At 29.2% G+C, this 16,554-nt stretch overlaps 2 protein-coding genes across 12 annotated transcripts in view; both read right to left on the bottom strand.

Moving 5' to 3' along the window:
- The window catches only part of LOC126748056 (uncharacterized), a 1,030,708-nt gene that overhangs the window by 722,764 nt on the left and 291,390 nt on the right, over positions 1 to 16,554 (bottom strand). For 6 of the 11 annotated variants that reach the window (XM_050457058.1, XM_050457053.1, XM_050457057.1 and 3 more), the window contains exon 3: positions 13,695 to 13,763. The exons of 1 other annotated variant lie outside the window; for it this stretch is intronic. Coding sequence is in view for 1 of the 10 variants with exons in the window: in XM_050457051.1 (XP_050313008.1) it covers positions 894 to 938 (45 nt within the window). In the remaining 9 variants the exon portion in view is untranslated. Of the gene's footprint in view, positions 1 to 893; positions 939 to 3,179; positions 3,322 to 11,539; positions 11,682 to 13,694; positions 13,764 to 16,554 lie in introns of all 11 variants that reach the window. 4 more of the 11 variants (XR_007664603.1, XM_050457051.1, XR_007664604.1 and 1 more) reach the window with 3 other exon arrangements.
- The window catches only part of LOC126748063 (uncharacterized), a 173,665-nt gene that overhangs the window by 148,757 nt on the left and 8,354 nt on the right, over positions 1 to 16,554 (bottom strand). The window lies entirely within an intron of this gene.

Raw genomic sequence — 16,554 nt, forward strand, 5'->3', positions numbered from 1 at the left:
GCAGTAGAAAGTTTCCCCTTCAATTAGACTGTCTTGCACGACATTAAGGAACTGATACTGCTTGTGATTCAGTTTGCTTATGAGGGCTTCATACTCTGAATCGCTTATCTGATGAGGCGTTGGGAAAGCGATATGTTTTACTGGCGCTTCGTCGTCTTTTTTATCGATGATGTGATTGAATGGATCATAAATGGGGTTGTCTAGTCCATAAGGCATAAACTCATCATCTATTTCTCCACCGAATCCACCATCGTCTAATTGATTTGATCGGTCTTCGGCAAGTTTCAGAGCTTCGTCGATTACCTGTTCATCTAAGACATTGAACTTTTGTCGATTTGCAACAATCTCTTGGTATCGATCTTTGTATATGGTCTGTTGATCAATGTTCTCATTTTCAACTTCATCCACTTCATTTCGCCATGGGATGTATAGCATTATTTGTTCCCTATAATAGTTAAGAGGGTCTTGCTGAAGTCCATAACTACGGTAGGCTAAAATTTTAGCATGACCCCTTTTAACTAAAACGCCACTTCCATCTTTTAAGGGTAAACCATTAGCCTTTGTTTCTGCTTGTTTCTTAAAGAAATCATAATAGGCCGCAAACTCAGCCAAACATATGTTTTCCATCTCATCAGGCCGCTGTTCATAGTGTTCTATAAGACCATCACAATAAATATTGGGATCGTCATTGTCCATTTCTTTAAGTTGTGCTAATGGTTTCAACATTTTTGTCCTTTCCCTGATTGGATTTGTATGGATGTATACATAGGAGGTACAGGTGTCATGCATCGGTAGTTGTAACACGCTGTAGGCGGCTTCCTGGGCACTTACTTCGCTCGCATTTAAGAAAGCTGCTGCAAGAGATTTAAGTTTGCCCTTAACATCTAAATTACCTTTTTTAATTTCTTCCATAGTCTTCATTAAAATATCAGACACACCTCTTTGGGACTTATTGATATAGTTGACTATGTAGGTGCAACAACCATATGGCTCAAAAACTAATTGAATATCCATGTTGCTCTTCATCATGGAGAACATTTCAGCATTAAAGTTGTTAATAAAACCATCTTTTGGCAGCCTTTCTAAAAATAAAGTGGTTTTAAAAATGTTGTGCTGTATAACATTAAGATACTCATCCTTAGACATAACAAGGTCAGCCAAAAAGTTTTCAAATGATAAATCTGGTTTATCCTTAAGCCTACGCATTATCATTAAAAACTTTTCAGACATGGCCTTACGTAAATCCGCTTCCTTGGTTTTGTCAATTTTTATTGGCGTTAGAATTACCGATTTATCCATTGGAAGGTATGGGATACCATACCTGCAAACTTTGTATCCCCGCACTTCTTTTTGACACGATTTAGAATGATGATGCGTATTAAACTGAATTATATCACGGACACTTTCTAAATCACTATTACAGGTAATATACCTGTTCGCGAATTCGGCACACTCTTTGAAACTTTCTGGTGTTTCTTGGAATTTTGGAGCATTTGATAACCACAATAACCCGTGAACATGAGGAGACCCACGATGTTGAAATTCTATGCGGTAATAATGATGCTCTATGGGATTTTGTTTAAAGGGTCCATTTTGACTCTTCATATATTTAAATAGCAGTTTGAACCGATAATCAAAGTATCTGGCACAAGTTATCGGATCTGTTCTAATTAAGCGAGTTTTTTCTAAGTAGGGCATACTCGCGGCCTCCTCTAGAGTAACATCTTTTTGATCAACAACTTGTGCTAATACCTTGATTAATTCGGGCCATGCTGTTTCGGCTGCTGACACGGTAAAAAACAGTGTGGGGATTCCAAATTGGCGAATCATACACAGTAATTTTGTCTTTTCGTGCTTCCAATAAGCAGGTGAACCTACAATTCTACTAAGAAAATGGAATCCCATGTCACTTCGAATCAGCTGGTCTAGAAAATTTGCTTGTCTTACTTGTCCAGCTGTATATTTTCCATCCTCATTCCTCTTTTTTCTGAGACATGTTGCAATTGCACTGGATAATTGGATTAGTTGACGTTTTTTAAATGTATACAACAGATAGTCTGTCCTTGCAAATCGCCTGTCTTTGTGCTGGAGTAGTATTTTCGTCTGGTCAGAATAGGAGAATTTTGTAAGAAATTGCTTAGCATGTCCACAGAAAAGTGTAGGAAATGAGAGTTCATCGCTAAACTGGTCAAGCATCAAATGTATTGGCGTTTTACCTTCTCCTGGGGCAAAACAGATATTTTCTAGGTTACATTTGTCAAGCAAAGTTTCTTGGCCCCCAGGATTTAAAGGCTCTTCTTCTTCATCTAAGAATTCCTCTAAATTGTATATATTGTTTTTTTCAATTGAAGATTCTTTTTGAATATTTTTATCGTCATTCTTAGATTCTAGGGGCACTTCCATTGTTTCGAAAAACGCATTATCGAACAATTCTTCAAAATTTTCACTACACACTGTTTTAGAATCCAGTTCCAACACTTTTGAGCCTTCATTTAAGATCTGTGCAGAGGATTCTACTTGAGATCGTATATAGTCATTAATATTTTTTTCCCAATCATCTGATTGCTTTATGCCTTCTTGTATGTAAAGAGGTTGTTGACACAAAAATTTTGCCGCTTTTAGAACAACTGCGGGCCGTATGGTTTCCAGGAGATAATCATTTTTATAGTTCATTTTTCTCTTGAGCTTAACCTGAATAGTTTGTGTCTCCTCTACATTTCTAGGCAATAATTTGGTCGAAGTATCTATATTTATAGGGACATTGACTATTTGGCCAGTTATGTAACACTGTCGTGCATATCCTACCTGTCGGATTTGCATGAAAGGTAACCTGGCCGACACCATCCTTTCTTCAAGGATAGTCAGATCTTTTAGCTCAACTGGTATAGGGTGAACAATATTATGATTGCCGGACCAGAACTTTGGCAATTGTCCTTTATAAATATTTGATGAGCAAGACTTGCAAAAGAAAACCCCATCATTGCAAATTTGTGTAATGAATTGGTTTCCAAATTTGTTTTTTAGCAATTGTAGATTTATTTTTGTACATGAAGTGGGAAACCATAATCTCAAACAACAACTGCAAACAATGGTGGGGCCTTCTCTTAATGCTAGTTCAAACTTGGTTGGATGATTGATTGTAGTGTCTTCCTGCATTTTTTCACTATTCTGAATTTCACCTGTATGGGATAACTTTTGAAAAGAATCAATAACTTTTTGTTTTTTATGATTAACAGTTTTTGATGACAATACTTCATTGTTGTCAATAACCGTCAATGACTTTCGCTTATTAGACTCTATTACAACTTCATTGAATTTTACCTTACTTGTACTATCCTCTGAGATCTTGTTTATGGGCAACTTGTGTTGCACATGTACTTGTTTACTAGTATTTTGTAAATTTTCCCCTTTGTTACCGCTTTCTGTATTTTCCAACTTTTTGGCTAAATATTTTTTTTTTTGCTGGATATTTTTCGTCTTAGCGGACTTTTTACTCATTTTTGGCATCTGAAAATTTTATTAAGCATACTTTAACGACAATCCTGGATACATTTTAGAAATTGACAATTTAACTAATAATTTTAATAGAACATTTATTGAAAAGTTGTCCAGCAAGAAAATATTATAGAACAATCTATGTCACTCATCTAAAACATAGTTATATGCATATGTTGTATAAGAATTTAAATACTTTTTTATTTTAGATTTTAGGCCTTATTTAGAATTATTATATATAATTTATAGGAATTTACTATATTTGTGAATGCAGTTTTAAATGACAAAAATAAACCTCTAACTAATGTTAAATCGAAATTAAATCATATTATAATGCAATCAATTAAAAGCTATTAAAAATTTAGATGAATGAAATAAAGAATAGATTTTATAGAATAGATTTTATAATTAATAATGAATAATAATTAATTAAAAATAATTTTTAAATACAAAACAATTGTAAACATTTTTTGTCATAAATTCTCTCTTTTTCCAATATTCACAATATTGAAGTCAAATCTTCTGCCTCAATTTCATTACTGCTCTACTTTTTATATCTAGCTAACATCCTACCTACAAGTATAGTTTATTAGAGCTCCGAAGGATGTGAATAATATTAAGGTGAATTGAGGTATCTATCTTAAGGTCCTATTAAATTAAATTTTTTATTGTTTGGTTTTTTGTAATGAATATATAGTACATTTATAATAAAAACTATATATATATATATCCCAGTATTTTTATATACATATAATTATAACTGAAAAAGGAAACACTTAATAACCGTTTTACTCTTTAAGATAAACAAATGAAATTTGGTATATCGATGGAATTATTTAAGAGCAGTTATAAGTTTTTGTGTGTGTGAGTGACACCTTTCTTATTTTAAATGGCACACTTGGTATATTATTTTAGTATTTCGATAGAAAATAATATTCTGAAAACAATGATACTAGTTTTTGCTACTTTTTGTTTGATACTCATAGGAAAAAACTTTTTTTTTTTAAGTTTAAAATAGGGTGCCGTGAACGCGTTGAAAATGTTAAGTTTAAATTAAGCAATCACGGAAAAATAGTTTTAACCACCGATTTAAAAAATAATTATATCAAATTATTGGGAAAAAGAAACCGCATTTCAAAAGTGGTTGTTCTCAATTGTATGCTATTTAAAAAAATAAAGTAAATGCCAAAATTAATGGTTTGGACATTTTAAATAGGCGTGTAAAATACTTAAGTCATAAAATGCATAATTATTTATATTGAAAAGAAAAAAAATTATTAGGTGTTCCTTTTTGTCTGTGCCACCCAATATATATATATATATATATATATATATATATATATATATTATATTTATTAGTTATTTAGTTATTATTATATATGTACTATATATTCATTACAAAAAAGCAAACAATAAAAAATTTAATTTAATAATATTAGTAGACACATAGTAAGTAAGTAGAGTAATAAAGGCACTTAAGGATGTATATATTTAGATATAAAAAACTAAAAACTTGAGTCCCATTAAGTGATCATATAGTAGATATAAATTGGCATAATAATTGTCATAAAAAATACTTTGCATATTTGAAATAAACTTGTGGTACAAAATGCATTACTTCTAAAATAATTTTAGTTGCAAGTAGATAAGAAACAATTATTAGGTTTAATTTTTGCTCTAGAAGAACCTTGAAAGTTTCTATAAAGTACTTTTAAAAACACCACTTGACTAAAAAGAAATTATTTATATATATTTTTTTAATTTGTAAATACATATTTATAAGGAGAATGGATTTTTAAAATGACTGTTAAATGTCACAATCTTGATAATGCATAAAGTTAGATAAAACTTACCTTTGATTTTGTAGAATGGAACTATGTACCAATACTATAGGATGCAATGAGTAAAATTTTTCCAAAAACCTTGCTTACTTGCTTGGTTTGTCAATGGAGCACAGCACTTTTAGATCTAATCAGTTTAATGAGTGTTGGGTGCTTCAGAATCTAGAAATGAAAGAATATAAACGTCTAACTAAAAACTGTTGATATATATTCTAATATTCCTCAAAATTAGCACACAGAACACATTAAGAAATTCCAAAGGAACTTTAACTACTCTTATGATGCAAAAACGGAATATAAAATGAATGTTTAAATTGTCTTTGTTACCTATCCATATTTATAATATAAATGGATATTAAAATTACGGTGTGGTCATTCAGCAATTCACCTACCCAACGATTTTCAGATTTTTTTTTATTGTTTAGCAAGCTTACCTTAAATCGATTATATTAAAAGAAAAAAATCCTTGAATGAACCAATTTTTAAGAAAAAAACGATAATTTACGTTGTATTCGACCATATACAAATTTGTTATGCTTATATTTACTTATGAACACAATAATATTAGAAATATACTATGGTATTATCATGGGCTAACGACTTTTCTATTGATCTAAAATATTTTTATTTTGTCTCTCCATTAAGTAAATAAAAATATAACAATATGAAAATAAGACTTTTTGTTAAGAACATTGTCTTGTTTACTTTTAGAACGTTGACGTTTATAGTGTCAAATATCAAATTATTAACATATCCTGTTCCGAAAAATTGAACAAAATCTTCCACATTGACAGATAATATAACTTATGACAGATAATATACTTAAATTAATATAAAAACTTACCTTTGATTTTGTAGAATAAAACTAACTGGGCGAAATAAAATCTAAAACATTCAATGAGCCAAATTTGTCAAAAAACTGCTTTTTTGAGGACTTTAAAGGAAGCAATCGCCAGCACAATAAAACTCAACTGCTTACGCCTCCAAATCACTTACCTAAAAATGACAAACGAACAAACTTATAACTAAAACCGATTAATATAACTTCGAAATAATTAATATTCCTCAAAATAAGCACAAAATAAACCTTAAAAATTTCCCGAAAGAAATTTTATAACGCTTATAATGCACAAAGGAATCTAAAATGAATGTTTATTTACGCTGGTTACCCCGGATACCGCTCCATATACGTTTATTTGTCAAAAGCACGGTTAACTTTGTCCTTGTAGTTTTAAGGTGCTTCTATGTAGCGATGATTTAATGGAGCGATTCGCAACGGCGACATTTAAGCGTAGTCGTCACTGCCGAACTTTTTTTTTGCTAGGTTTGGGTTATATTCATTGTAGGATTTTACGAATAGGTTTCTGGGTTTTTGTATATAATATTAATGTTATAATATTTAATATTATTATTGTAATATTTAATATTAATTTTATAATATTAGTTGATGTTAACAATTTTTGCTTTCAATGGTGTTTGAGATTCGTGGTGACCATCAACGTAAACTTGTCAAACGCAATATTTTTATAGAAGCATTTTTTAAAATTTAGATTTCCTTTATCAAGTCTAATTTGTTTTTTATTTATAATTTAATCGACATAGGGAATGTTAGTGAAGAAAATGCTTTTCTTATAAAAAAGTTAAAATACAAAATGTTAGTAATTATGCAAGAGCTACTAAACAACGTTAATGGTCAGGGATCATGACTATACATTTAATTGAAAAAAACATTGAGTTTTGAGACAAGTGTTTGACTAAAAACATTTATTGCTAATAAAGAAGTTTTGTAAATATAAAGCCTAAAAACCTTTTTTCAAAACAATTTATTAGTTGTATCCTAAATAAACCAGAAATACCAAATAAACCAACCAAACCAGAAATACCAAATGATCCAAAATCGAAGGGGGTGTATACCTGCGAAAAATCGAAAAATTGGTTTTAATTTTTTTTTAATTATTAATAAGTACTACTTAAAAAGCAATAAAAAAGCTTTATGACATCATTGTTAATAATTTATAGAAATGCCATAATATTCAGAGAGAAGTTCTTATGAGGGTTTATGTACTAGAATAGAACAAACGGGTTTTTACGTCGATTTTTTTATCGTACTTTTTTTTGAAAAGCAGTTATAATAAAATTAAAACAGGTTTAACAGAATAAGGAATAAAAGATGCCATCGACAAATTGAATCAAAGCTTTAGAATCCGATATATTAGTAAAAGTATGAAAAAAATAAAAGAAAACTCGTTTTTTCCCACGGTAGCATTTTTTTTCCAAAATTGGTTACAGCCAAATTTCAATATGAACCTTAAACTGAAAATCCTGAGAGATAAAAGCCCAAGGAAAAAAATTTTTTTTTTGCTCCAAAATCGAAAGGGGTATAGCCATGAAAAATTTCGAAAAATGGTTTTTATTTATTTTTTAATAAACTTTAACTCTGACAACTTTTTGTACTACATAAGAGTTCTTCGCTCTATTAAGAGGTATTCGCCTGTCAAAACGAATCGGTTCTAGCTATTATACAATCGGAGAAAATTGTAAAAAACTATTAATTATAAATATCGAAATATCAAGAGCCCTATGGAAATATTTCAATTTTTTATTTTTCTATCTTGTACTACTTCAGGATACCTTTCAAAAAGGTTATTATCGATTTGACTCTAAAATGAACAGAAAACTTATTTATTTGCATTTATCGATTTTCGAACAAAATCCGGCCCAAAATGAATTTTTTTCCAAAACATGCTCCAAATTCAAAATTTCTTTTTTCTGGCAAAAGACCATTCAAAAACTAATGAAAAAGCTTAATGACAAAATTTTTCAAAATCTATAATAATGTTACAATATTATGAAAGAAGATAAGTTCCCTTTAAAGCCTTTGTATTCGAACCGATGATTTTTTAATTTTTTTTTGAAAGGCAAATTTAAGAAATAATTTAACTAATTAAGATAAAAGGATAAGGGTAATACAAAATATTATTTATAAATTTATACATATCATCTAAAGCAAATTTCAATCGAATAGGAAATGTTGATAGTCACGTGACCCTAGAACTTAATATTTTAAAATTTTGCAAAAAATCAACAATTGCATTCTAAATAAACTCCAAATTCCAAATTTGAACCCAATCGGATTAATAGCAAAAAAGTTATGGAAGTCACGTGACTTTAAAATTCAATATGTCAAATTTCTGGCAAAATTTATTACTTGCATCCTAAATAAAGCCCAAATACTAAATTTCAACCCAATCGGATTAATAGTAAAAGAATTATGAGAGTCACGTGACTTTAAAATATAATTTGTTAATTATCTGTTAAAATTTATTAATTGTGTCCTAAATAAAGCATAAATACCAAATTTGAACCCAATGGGACTCATAGCAAAAAAGTTACAATAGTCACGTGACCCGGAAGTCAAATGTCAAATATCAGTCGAAAATTAATAATTGCATTCTAAATAAAGCCCAAATACCAAATTTGAACCCAATCAGACCAATAGCAAAAAAGTTACAATAGTCACGTGACCTGGAAGTCAAATGTCAAATATCTGTGAAAAATTAATAATTGCATCCTAAATAAACCCCAAATACCAAATTTCAAGCAAATCGGACAAATAGGAAGAAAGTTAAGGTAGTCACGTGACCTTAAAACATAGTCATGTCAAATATCTGTAAAAATTTATTAATCTTATCCGAAATAGGTACTAGGTACCAAATTTCAACCAAATCGCACCAACACCAAAAAAGTTATGATACTCGACTAACCTTAAAAATCAATAATTTCAAAAAATTTTTATTTATAACCCAAAAGCAATGTTTAAGAATTATTAACATATATTAATAATAAACTAAATAGTAAAAACTCACCTAATATCTAAATTTTTATTTTAAATTAAATAGATCATTACGACTGACCCGTGTATATATTCGAATAATTTTAATAAAATAATCGGGCAAATTTCATTTCGTCTCACCCCGGTATAAAACCACTGACTTTTCAAAAAAACGGCATTTTTCGAAGACGTCAAAATGTTTGCCGAATTTTCCTGGCCGCAATACACAATTTCCCCAAATGATATGCACAGATTCGGAAAGCCCATTCATTTTCTGATTCGGTGCTTCCTTTCCCTGATCGTTTCCGGTTCATTTTCATTCATAATTTTACAAAAAACCCAACCAAGTCCCGGCCACCTGTCACGAGCAAAAAATTTGTATCCACCATGCGTCAAAGTATTGTTCCCACTAGCCATTTCATCAGAGTTTAGGTTGACACCTCCAATTACCTGCAAAAACGCAAAAAAATGGACTTTTTTCATAAAATCGCATTTTTCGGGTACTTGTACTATCTCTGGAACCCTGAAATTTTAGTATGTGTTGTAAAACAAAATTTCGGATCTTTTAGATGATGTCTGATCTTTTCACCATGTACAGAGACGTGGCAAATGAATTAAACGCGAAAATTCGAATTGCTCAGAACCTATTAATGTTGGAAGATTGTAATTTTACATAAATAATGGGGTTATTAAAGTATTTAATGCCTGAGAATATAAATAGTCCAGGTGCCACTACGAAAAAGTTATTAAATAAAATGTGATTTTCGGGTCGGACCTTCATTGGTAAAGTTCATTATTGCTCGCCCTGTATGGCTTACGAAAATTTCGGTTATATGGCATATGAAAGGTAAAGGATGAAGCTATTTTTTGAAAAAAACTTTTTTTCCCAAATAAGTATCGTTTGGCGGAAAATTCCAAAAAACTGAAAATGCCAGAACTCGTAAAATAAATTTTTTACAAAAAAAAGCTCCAAGTATGTCAAATCTCTTATAAAACGAAGTCTTTTCGCCGAAACACTTTTTTTATAAACATTTTTTTTTAGCCTCTGGAGAAGTTTGAATTTTTTTTTTAGTCACTTTTGTTCGCTTATAATAACTCACCCTGTATACCGATCTGGCCCAAAAAGTATACAGTTCTTAAGCCCCCACCGACCCTTATGTCCTAAAAATTTAAAGTCTTTTAAAGGCTTTTTATTTGAGTTCTCGCGTCTGAAAGGAATTTGACCCGTTTTTTTACGAATTTTTGACTTTGAGACAGTACCGCTCCGTTTGATGGTACCTAAAAAAAAATTCGTTTATGGATCCATCATTCCCAATGTATTGAGAGACCCTATGCCAAATTTCATCGTTTCGCTAGCCATACAGCCAAAGATATGAATTTTTATTTCCAAAAAAACACGATTTTTCGGGCCCGACCTCGCGTGCATAGATATTTTCTAGGTTACATTTGTCAAGCAAAGTTTCTTGGCCCCCAGGATTTAAAGGCTCTTCTTCTTCATCTAAGAATTCCTCTAAATTGTATATATTGTTTTTTTCAATTGAAGATTCTTTTTGAATATTTTTATCGTCATTCTTAGATTCTAGGGGCACTTCCATTGTTTCGAAAAACGCATTATCGAACAATTCTTCAAAATTTTCACTACACACTGTTTTAGAATCCAGTTCCAACACTTTTGAGCCTTCATTTAAGATCTGTGCAGAGGATTCTACTTGAGATCGTATATAGTCATTAATATTTTTTTCCCAATCATCTGATTGCTTTATGCCTTCTTGTATGTAAAGAGGTTGTTGACACAAAAATTTTGCCGCTTTTAGAACAACTGCGGGCCGTATGGTTTCCAGGAGATAATCATTTTTATAGTTCATTTTTCTCTTGAGCTTAACCTGAATAGTTTGTGTCTCCTCTACATTTCTAGGCAATAATTTGGTCGAAGTATCTATATTTATAGGGACATTGACTATTTGGCCAGTTATGTAACACTGTCGTGCATATCCTACCTGTCGGATTTGCATGAAAGGTAACCTGGCCGACACCATCCTTTCTTCAAGGATAGTCAGATCTTTTAGCTCAACTGGTATAGGGTGAACAATATTATGATTGCCGGACCAGAACTTTGGCAATTGTCCTTTATAAATATTTGATGAGCAAGACTTGCAAAAGAAAACCCCATCATTGCAAATTTGTGTAATGAATTGGTTTCCAAATTTGTTTTTTAGCAATTGTAGATTTATTTTTGTACATGAAGTGGGAAACCATAATCTCAAACAACAACTGCAAACAATGGTGGGGCCTTCTCTTAATGCTAGTTCAAACTTGGTTGGATGATTGATTGTAGTGTCTTCCTGCATTTTTTCACTATTCTGAATTTCACCTGTATGGGATAACTTTTGAAAAGAATCAATAACTTTTTGTTTTTTATGATTAACAGTTTTTGATGACAATACTTCATTGTTGTCAATAACCGTCAATGACTTTCGCTTATTAGACTCTATTACAACTTCATTGAATTTTACCTTACTTGTACTATCCTCTGAGATCTTGTTTATGGGCAACTTGTGTTGCACATGTACTTGTTTACTAGTATTTTGTAAATTTTCCCCTTTGTTACCGCTTTCTGTATTTTCCAACTTTTTGGCTAAATATTTTTTTTTTGCTGGATATTTTTCGTCTTAGCGGACTTTTTACTCATTTTTGGCATCTGAAAATTTTATTAAGCATACTTTAACGACAATCCTGGATACATTTTAGAAATTGACAATTTAACTAATAATTTTAATAGAACATTTATTGAAAAGTTGTCCAGCAAGAAAATATTATAGAACAATCTATGTCACTCATCTAAAACATAGTTATATGCATATGTTGTATAAGAATTTAAATACTTTTTTATTTTAGATTTTAGGCCTTATTTAGAATTATTATATATAATTTATAGGAATTTACTATATTTGTGAATGCAGTTTTAAATGACAAAAATAAACCTCTAACTAATGTTAAATCGAAATTAAATCATATTATAATGCAATCAATTAAAAGCTATTAAAAATTTAGATGAATGAAATAAAGAATAGATTTTATAGAATAGATTTTATAATTAATAATGAATAATAATTAATTAAAAATAATTTTTAAATACAAAACAATTGTAAACATTTTTTGTCATAAATTCTCTCTTTTTCCAATATTCACAATATTGAAGTCAAATCTTCTGCCTCAATTTCATTACTGCTCTACTTTTTATATCTAGCTAACATCCTACCTACAAGTATAGTTTATTAGAGCTCCGAAGGATGTGAATAATATTAAGGTGAATTGAGGTATCTATCTTAAGGTCCTATTAAATTAAATTTTTTATTGTTTGGTTTTTTGTAATGAATATATAGTACATTTATAATAAAAACTATATATATATATATCCCAGTATTTTTATATACATATAATTATAACTGAAAAAGGAAACACTTAATAACCGTTTTACTCTTTAAGATAAACAAATGAAATTTGGTATATCGATGGAATTATTTAAGAGCAGTTATAAGTTTTTGTGTGTGTGAGTGACACCTTTCTTATTTTAAATGGCACACTTGGTATATTATTTTAGTATTTCGATAGAAAATAATATTCTGAAAACAATGATACTAGTTTTTGCTACTTTTTGTTTGATACTCATAGGAAAAAACTTTTTTTTTTTAAGTTTAAAATAGGGTGCCGTGAACGCGTTGAAAATGTTAAGTTTAAATTAAGCAATCACGGAAAAATAGTTTTAACCACCGATTTAAAAAATAATTATATCAAATTATTGGGAAAAAGAAACCGCATTTCAAAAGTGGTTGTTCTCAATTGTATGCTATTTAAAAAAATAAAGTAAATGCCAAAATTAATGGTTTGGACATTTTAAATAGGCGTGTAAAATACTTAAGTCATAAAATGCATAATTATTTATATTGAAAAGAAAAAAAATTATTAGGTGTTCCTTTTTGTCTGTGCCACCCAATATATATATATATATATATATATAATTATATTTATTAGTTATTTAGTTATTATTATATATGTACTATATATTCATTACAAAAAAGCAAACAATAAAAAATTTAATTTAATAATATTAGTAGACACATAGTAAGTAAGTAGAGTAATAAAGGCACTTAAGGATGTATATATTTAGATATAAAAAACTAAAAACTTGAGTCCCATTAAGTGATCATATAGTAGATATAAATTGGCATAATAATTGTCATAAAAAATACTTTGCATATTTGAAATAAACTTGTGGTACAAAATGCATTACTTCTAAAATAATTTTAGTTGCAAGTAGATAAGAAACAATTATTAGGTTTAATTTTTGCTCTAGAAGAACCTTGAAAGTTTCTATAAAGTACTTTTAAAAACACCACTTGACTAAAAAGAAATTATTTATATATATTTTTTTAATTTGTAAATACATATTTATAAGGAGAATGGATTTTTAAAATGACTGTTAAATGTCACAATCTTGATAATGCATAAAGTTAGATAAAACTTACCTTTGATTTTGTAGAATGGAACTATGTACCAATACTATAGGATGCAATGAGTAAAATTTTTCCAAAAACCTTGCTTACTTGCTTGGTTTGTCAATGGAGCACAGCACTTTTAGATCTAATCAGTTTAATGAGTGTTGGGTGCTTCAGAATCTAGAAATGAAAGAATATAAACGTCTAACTAAAAACTGTTGATATATATTCTAATATTCCTCAAAATTAGCACACAGAACACATTAAGAAATTCCAAAGGAACTTTAACTACTCTTATGATGCAAAAACGGAATATAAAATGAATGTTTAAATTGTCTTTGTTACCTATCCATATTTATAATATAAATGGATATTAAAATTACGGTGTGGTCATTCAGCAATTCACCTACCCAACGATTTTCAGATTTTTTTTTATTGTTTAGCAAGCTTACCTTAAATCGATTATATTAAAAGAAAAAAATCCTTGAATGAACCAATTTTTAAGAAAAAAACGATAATTTACGTTGTATTCGACCATATACAAATTTGTTATGCTTATATTTACTTATGAACACAATAATATTAGAAATATACTATGGTATTATCATGGGCTAACGACTTTTCTATTGATCTAAAATATTTTTATTTTGTCTCTCCATTAAGTAAATAAAAATATAACAATATGAAAATAAGACTTTTTGTTAAGAACATTGTCTTGTTTACTTTTAGAACGTTGACGTTTATAGTGTCAAATATCAAATTATTAACATATCCTGTTCCGAAAAATTGAACAAAATCTTCCACATTGACAGATAATATAACTTATGACAGATAATATACTTAAATTAATATAAAAACTTACCTTTGATTTTGTAGAATAAAACTAACTGGGCGAAATAAAATCTAAAACATTCAATGAGCCAAATTTGTCAAAAAACTGCTTTTTTGAGGACTTTAAAGGAAGCAATCGCCAGCACAATAAAACTCAACTGCTTACGCCTCCAAATCACTTACCTAAAAATGACAAACGAACAAACTTATAACTAAAACCGATTAATATAACTTCGAAATAATTAATATTCCTCAAAATAAGCACAAAATAAACCTTAAAAATTTCCCGAAAGAAATTTTATAACGCTTATAATGCACAAAGGAATCTAAAATGAATGTTTATTTACGCTGGTTACCCCGGATACCGCTCCATATACGTTTATTTGTCAAAAGCACGGTTAACTTTGTCCTTGTAGTTTTAAGGTGCTTCTATGTAGCGATGATTTAATGGAGCGATTCGCAACGGCGACATTTAAGCGTAGTCGTCACTGCCGAACTTTTTTTTTGCTAGGTTTGGGTTATATTCATTGTAAGATTTTACGAATAGGTTTCTGGGTTTTTGTATATAATATTAATGTTATAATATTTAATATTATTATTGTAATATTTAATATTAATTTTATAATATTAGTTGATGTTAACAATTTTTGCTTTCAATGGTGTTTGAGATTCGTGGTGACCATCAACGTAAACTTGTCAAACGCAATATTTTTATAGAAGCATTTTTTAAAATTTAGATTTCCTTTATCAAGTCTAATTTGTTTTTTATTTATAATTTAATCGACATAGGGAATGTTAGTGAAGAAAATGCTTTTCTTATAAAAAAGTTAAAATACAAAATGTTAGTAATTATGCAAGAGCTACTAAACAACGTTAATGGTCAGGGATCATGACTATACATTTAATTGAAAAAAACATTGAGTTTTGAGACAAGTGTTTGACTAAAAACATTTATTGCTAATAAAGAAGTTTTGTAAATATAAAGCCTAAAAACCTTTTTTCAAAACAATTTATTAGTTGTATCCTAAATAAACCAGAAATACCAAATAAACCAACCAAACCAGAAATACCAAATGATCCAAAATCGAAGGGGGTGTATACCTGCGAAAAATCGAAAAATTGGTTTTAATTTTTTTTTAATTATTAATAAGTACTACTTAAAAAGCAATAAAAAAGCTTTATGACATCATTGTTAATAATTTATAGAAATGCCATAATATTCAGAGAGAAGTTCTTATGAGGGTTTATGTACTAGAATAGAACAAACGGGTTTTTACGTCGATTTTTTTATCGTACTTTTTTTTGAAAAGCAGTTATAATAAAATTAAAACAGGTTTAACAGAATAAGGAATAAAAGATGCCATCGACAAATTGAATCAAAGCTTTAGAATCCGATATATTAGTAAAAGTATGAAAAAAATAAAAGAAAACTCGTTTTTTCCCACGGTAGCATTTTTTTTCCAAAATTGGTTACAGCCAAATTTCAATATGAACCTTAAACTGAAAATCCTGAGAGATAAAAGCCCAAGGAAAAAAATTTTTTTTTTGCTCCAAAATCGAAAGGGGTATAGCCATGAAAAATTTCGAAAAATGGTTTTTATTTATTTTTTAATAAACTTTAACTCTGACAACTTTTTGTACTACATAAGAGTTCTTCGCTCTATTAAGAGGTATTCGCCTGTCAAAACGAATCGGTTCTAGCTATTATACAATCGGAGAAAATTGTAAAAAACTATTAATTATAAATATCGAAATATCAAGAGCCCTATGGAAATATTTCAATTTTTTATTTTTCTATCTTGTACTACTTCAGGATACCTTTCAAAAAGGTTATTATCGATTTGACTCTAAAATGAACAGAAAACTTATTTATTTGCATTTATCGATTTTCGAACAAAATCCGGCCCAAAATGAATTTTTTTCCAAAACATGCTCCAAATTCAAAATTTCTTTTTTCTGGCAAAAGACCATTCAAAAACTAATGAAAAAGCTTAATGACAAAATTTTTCAAAATCTATAATAATGTTACAATATTATGAAAGAAGATAAGTTCCCTTTA

The sequence above is a fragment of the Anthonomus grandis genome, chromosome 21, assembly GCF_022605725.1.
Source record: "Anthonomus grandis grandis chromosome 21, icAntGran1.3, whole genome shotgun sequence".
Taxonomy (NCBI): Eukaryota; Metazoa; Arthropoda; class Insecta; order Coleoptera; family Curculionidae; genus Anthonomus; species Anthonomus grandis.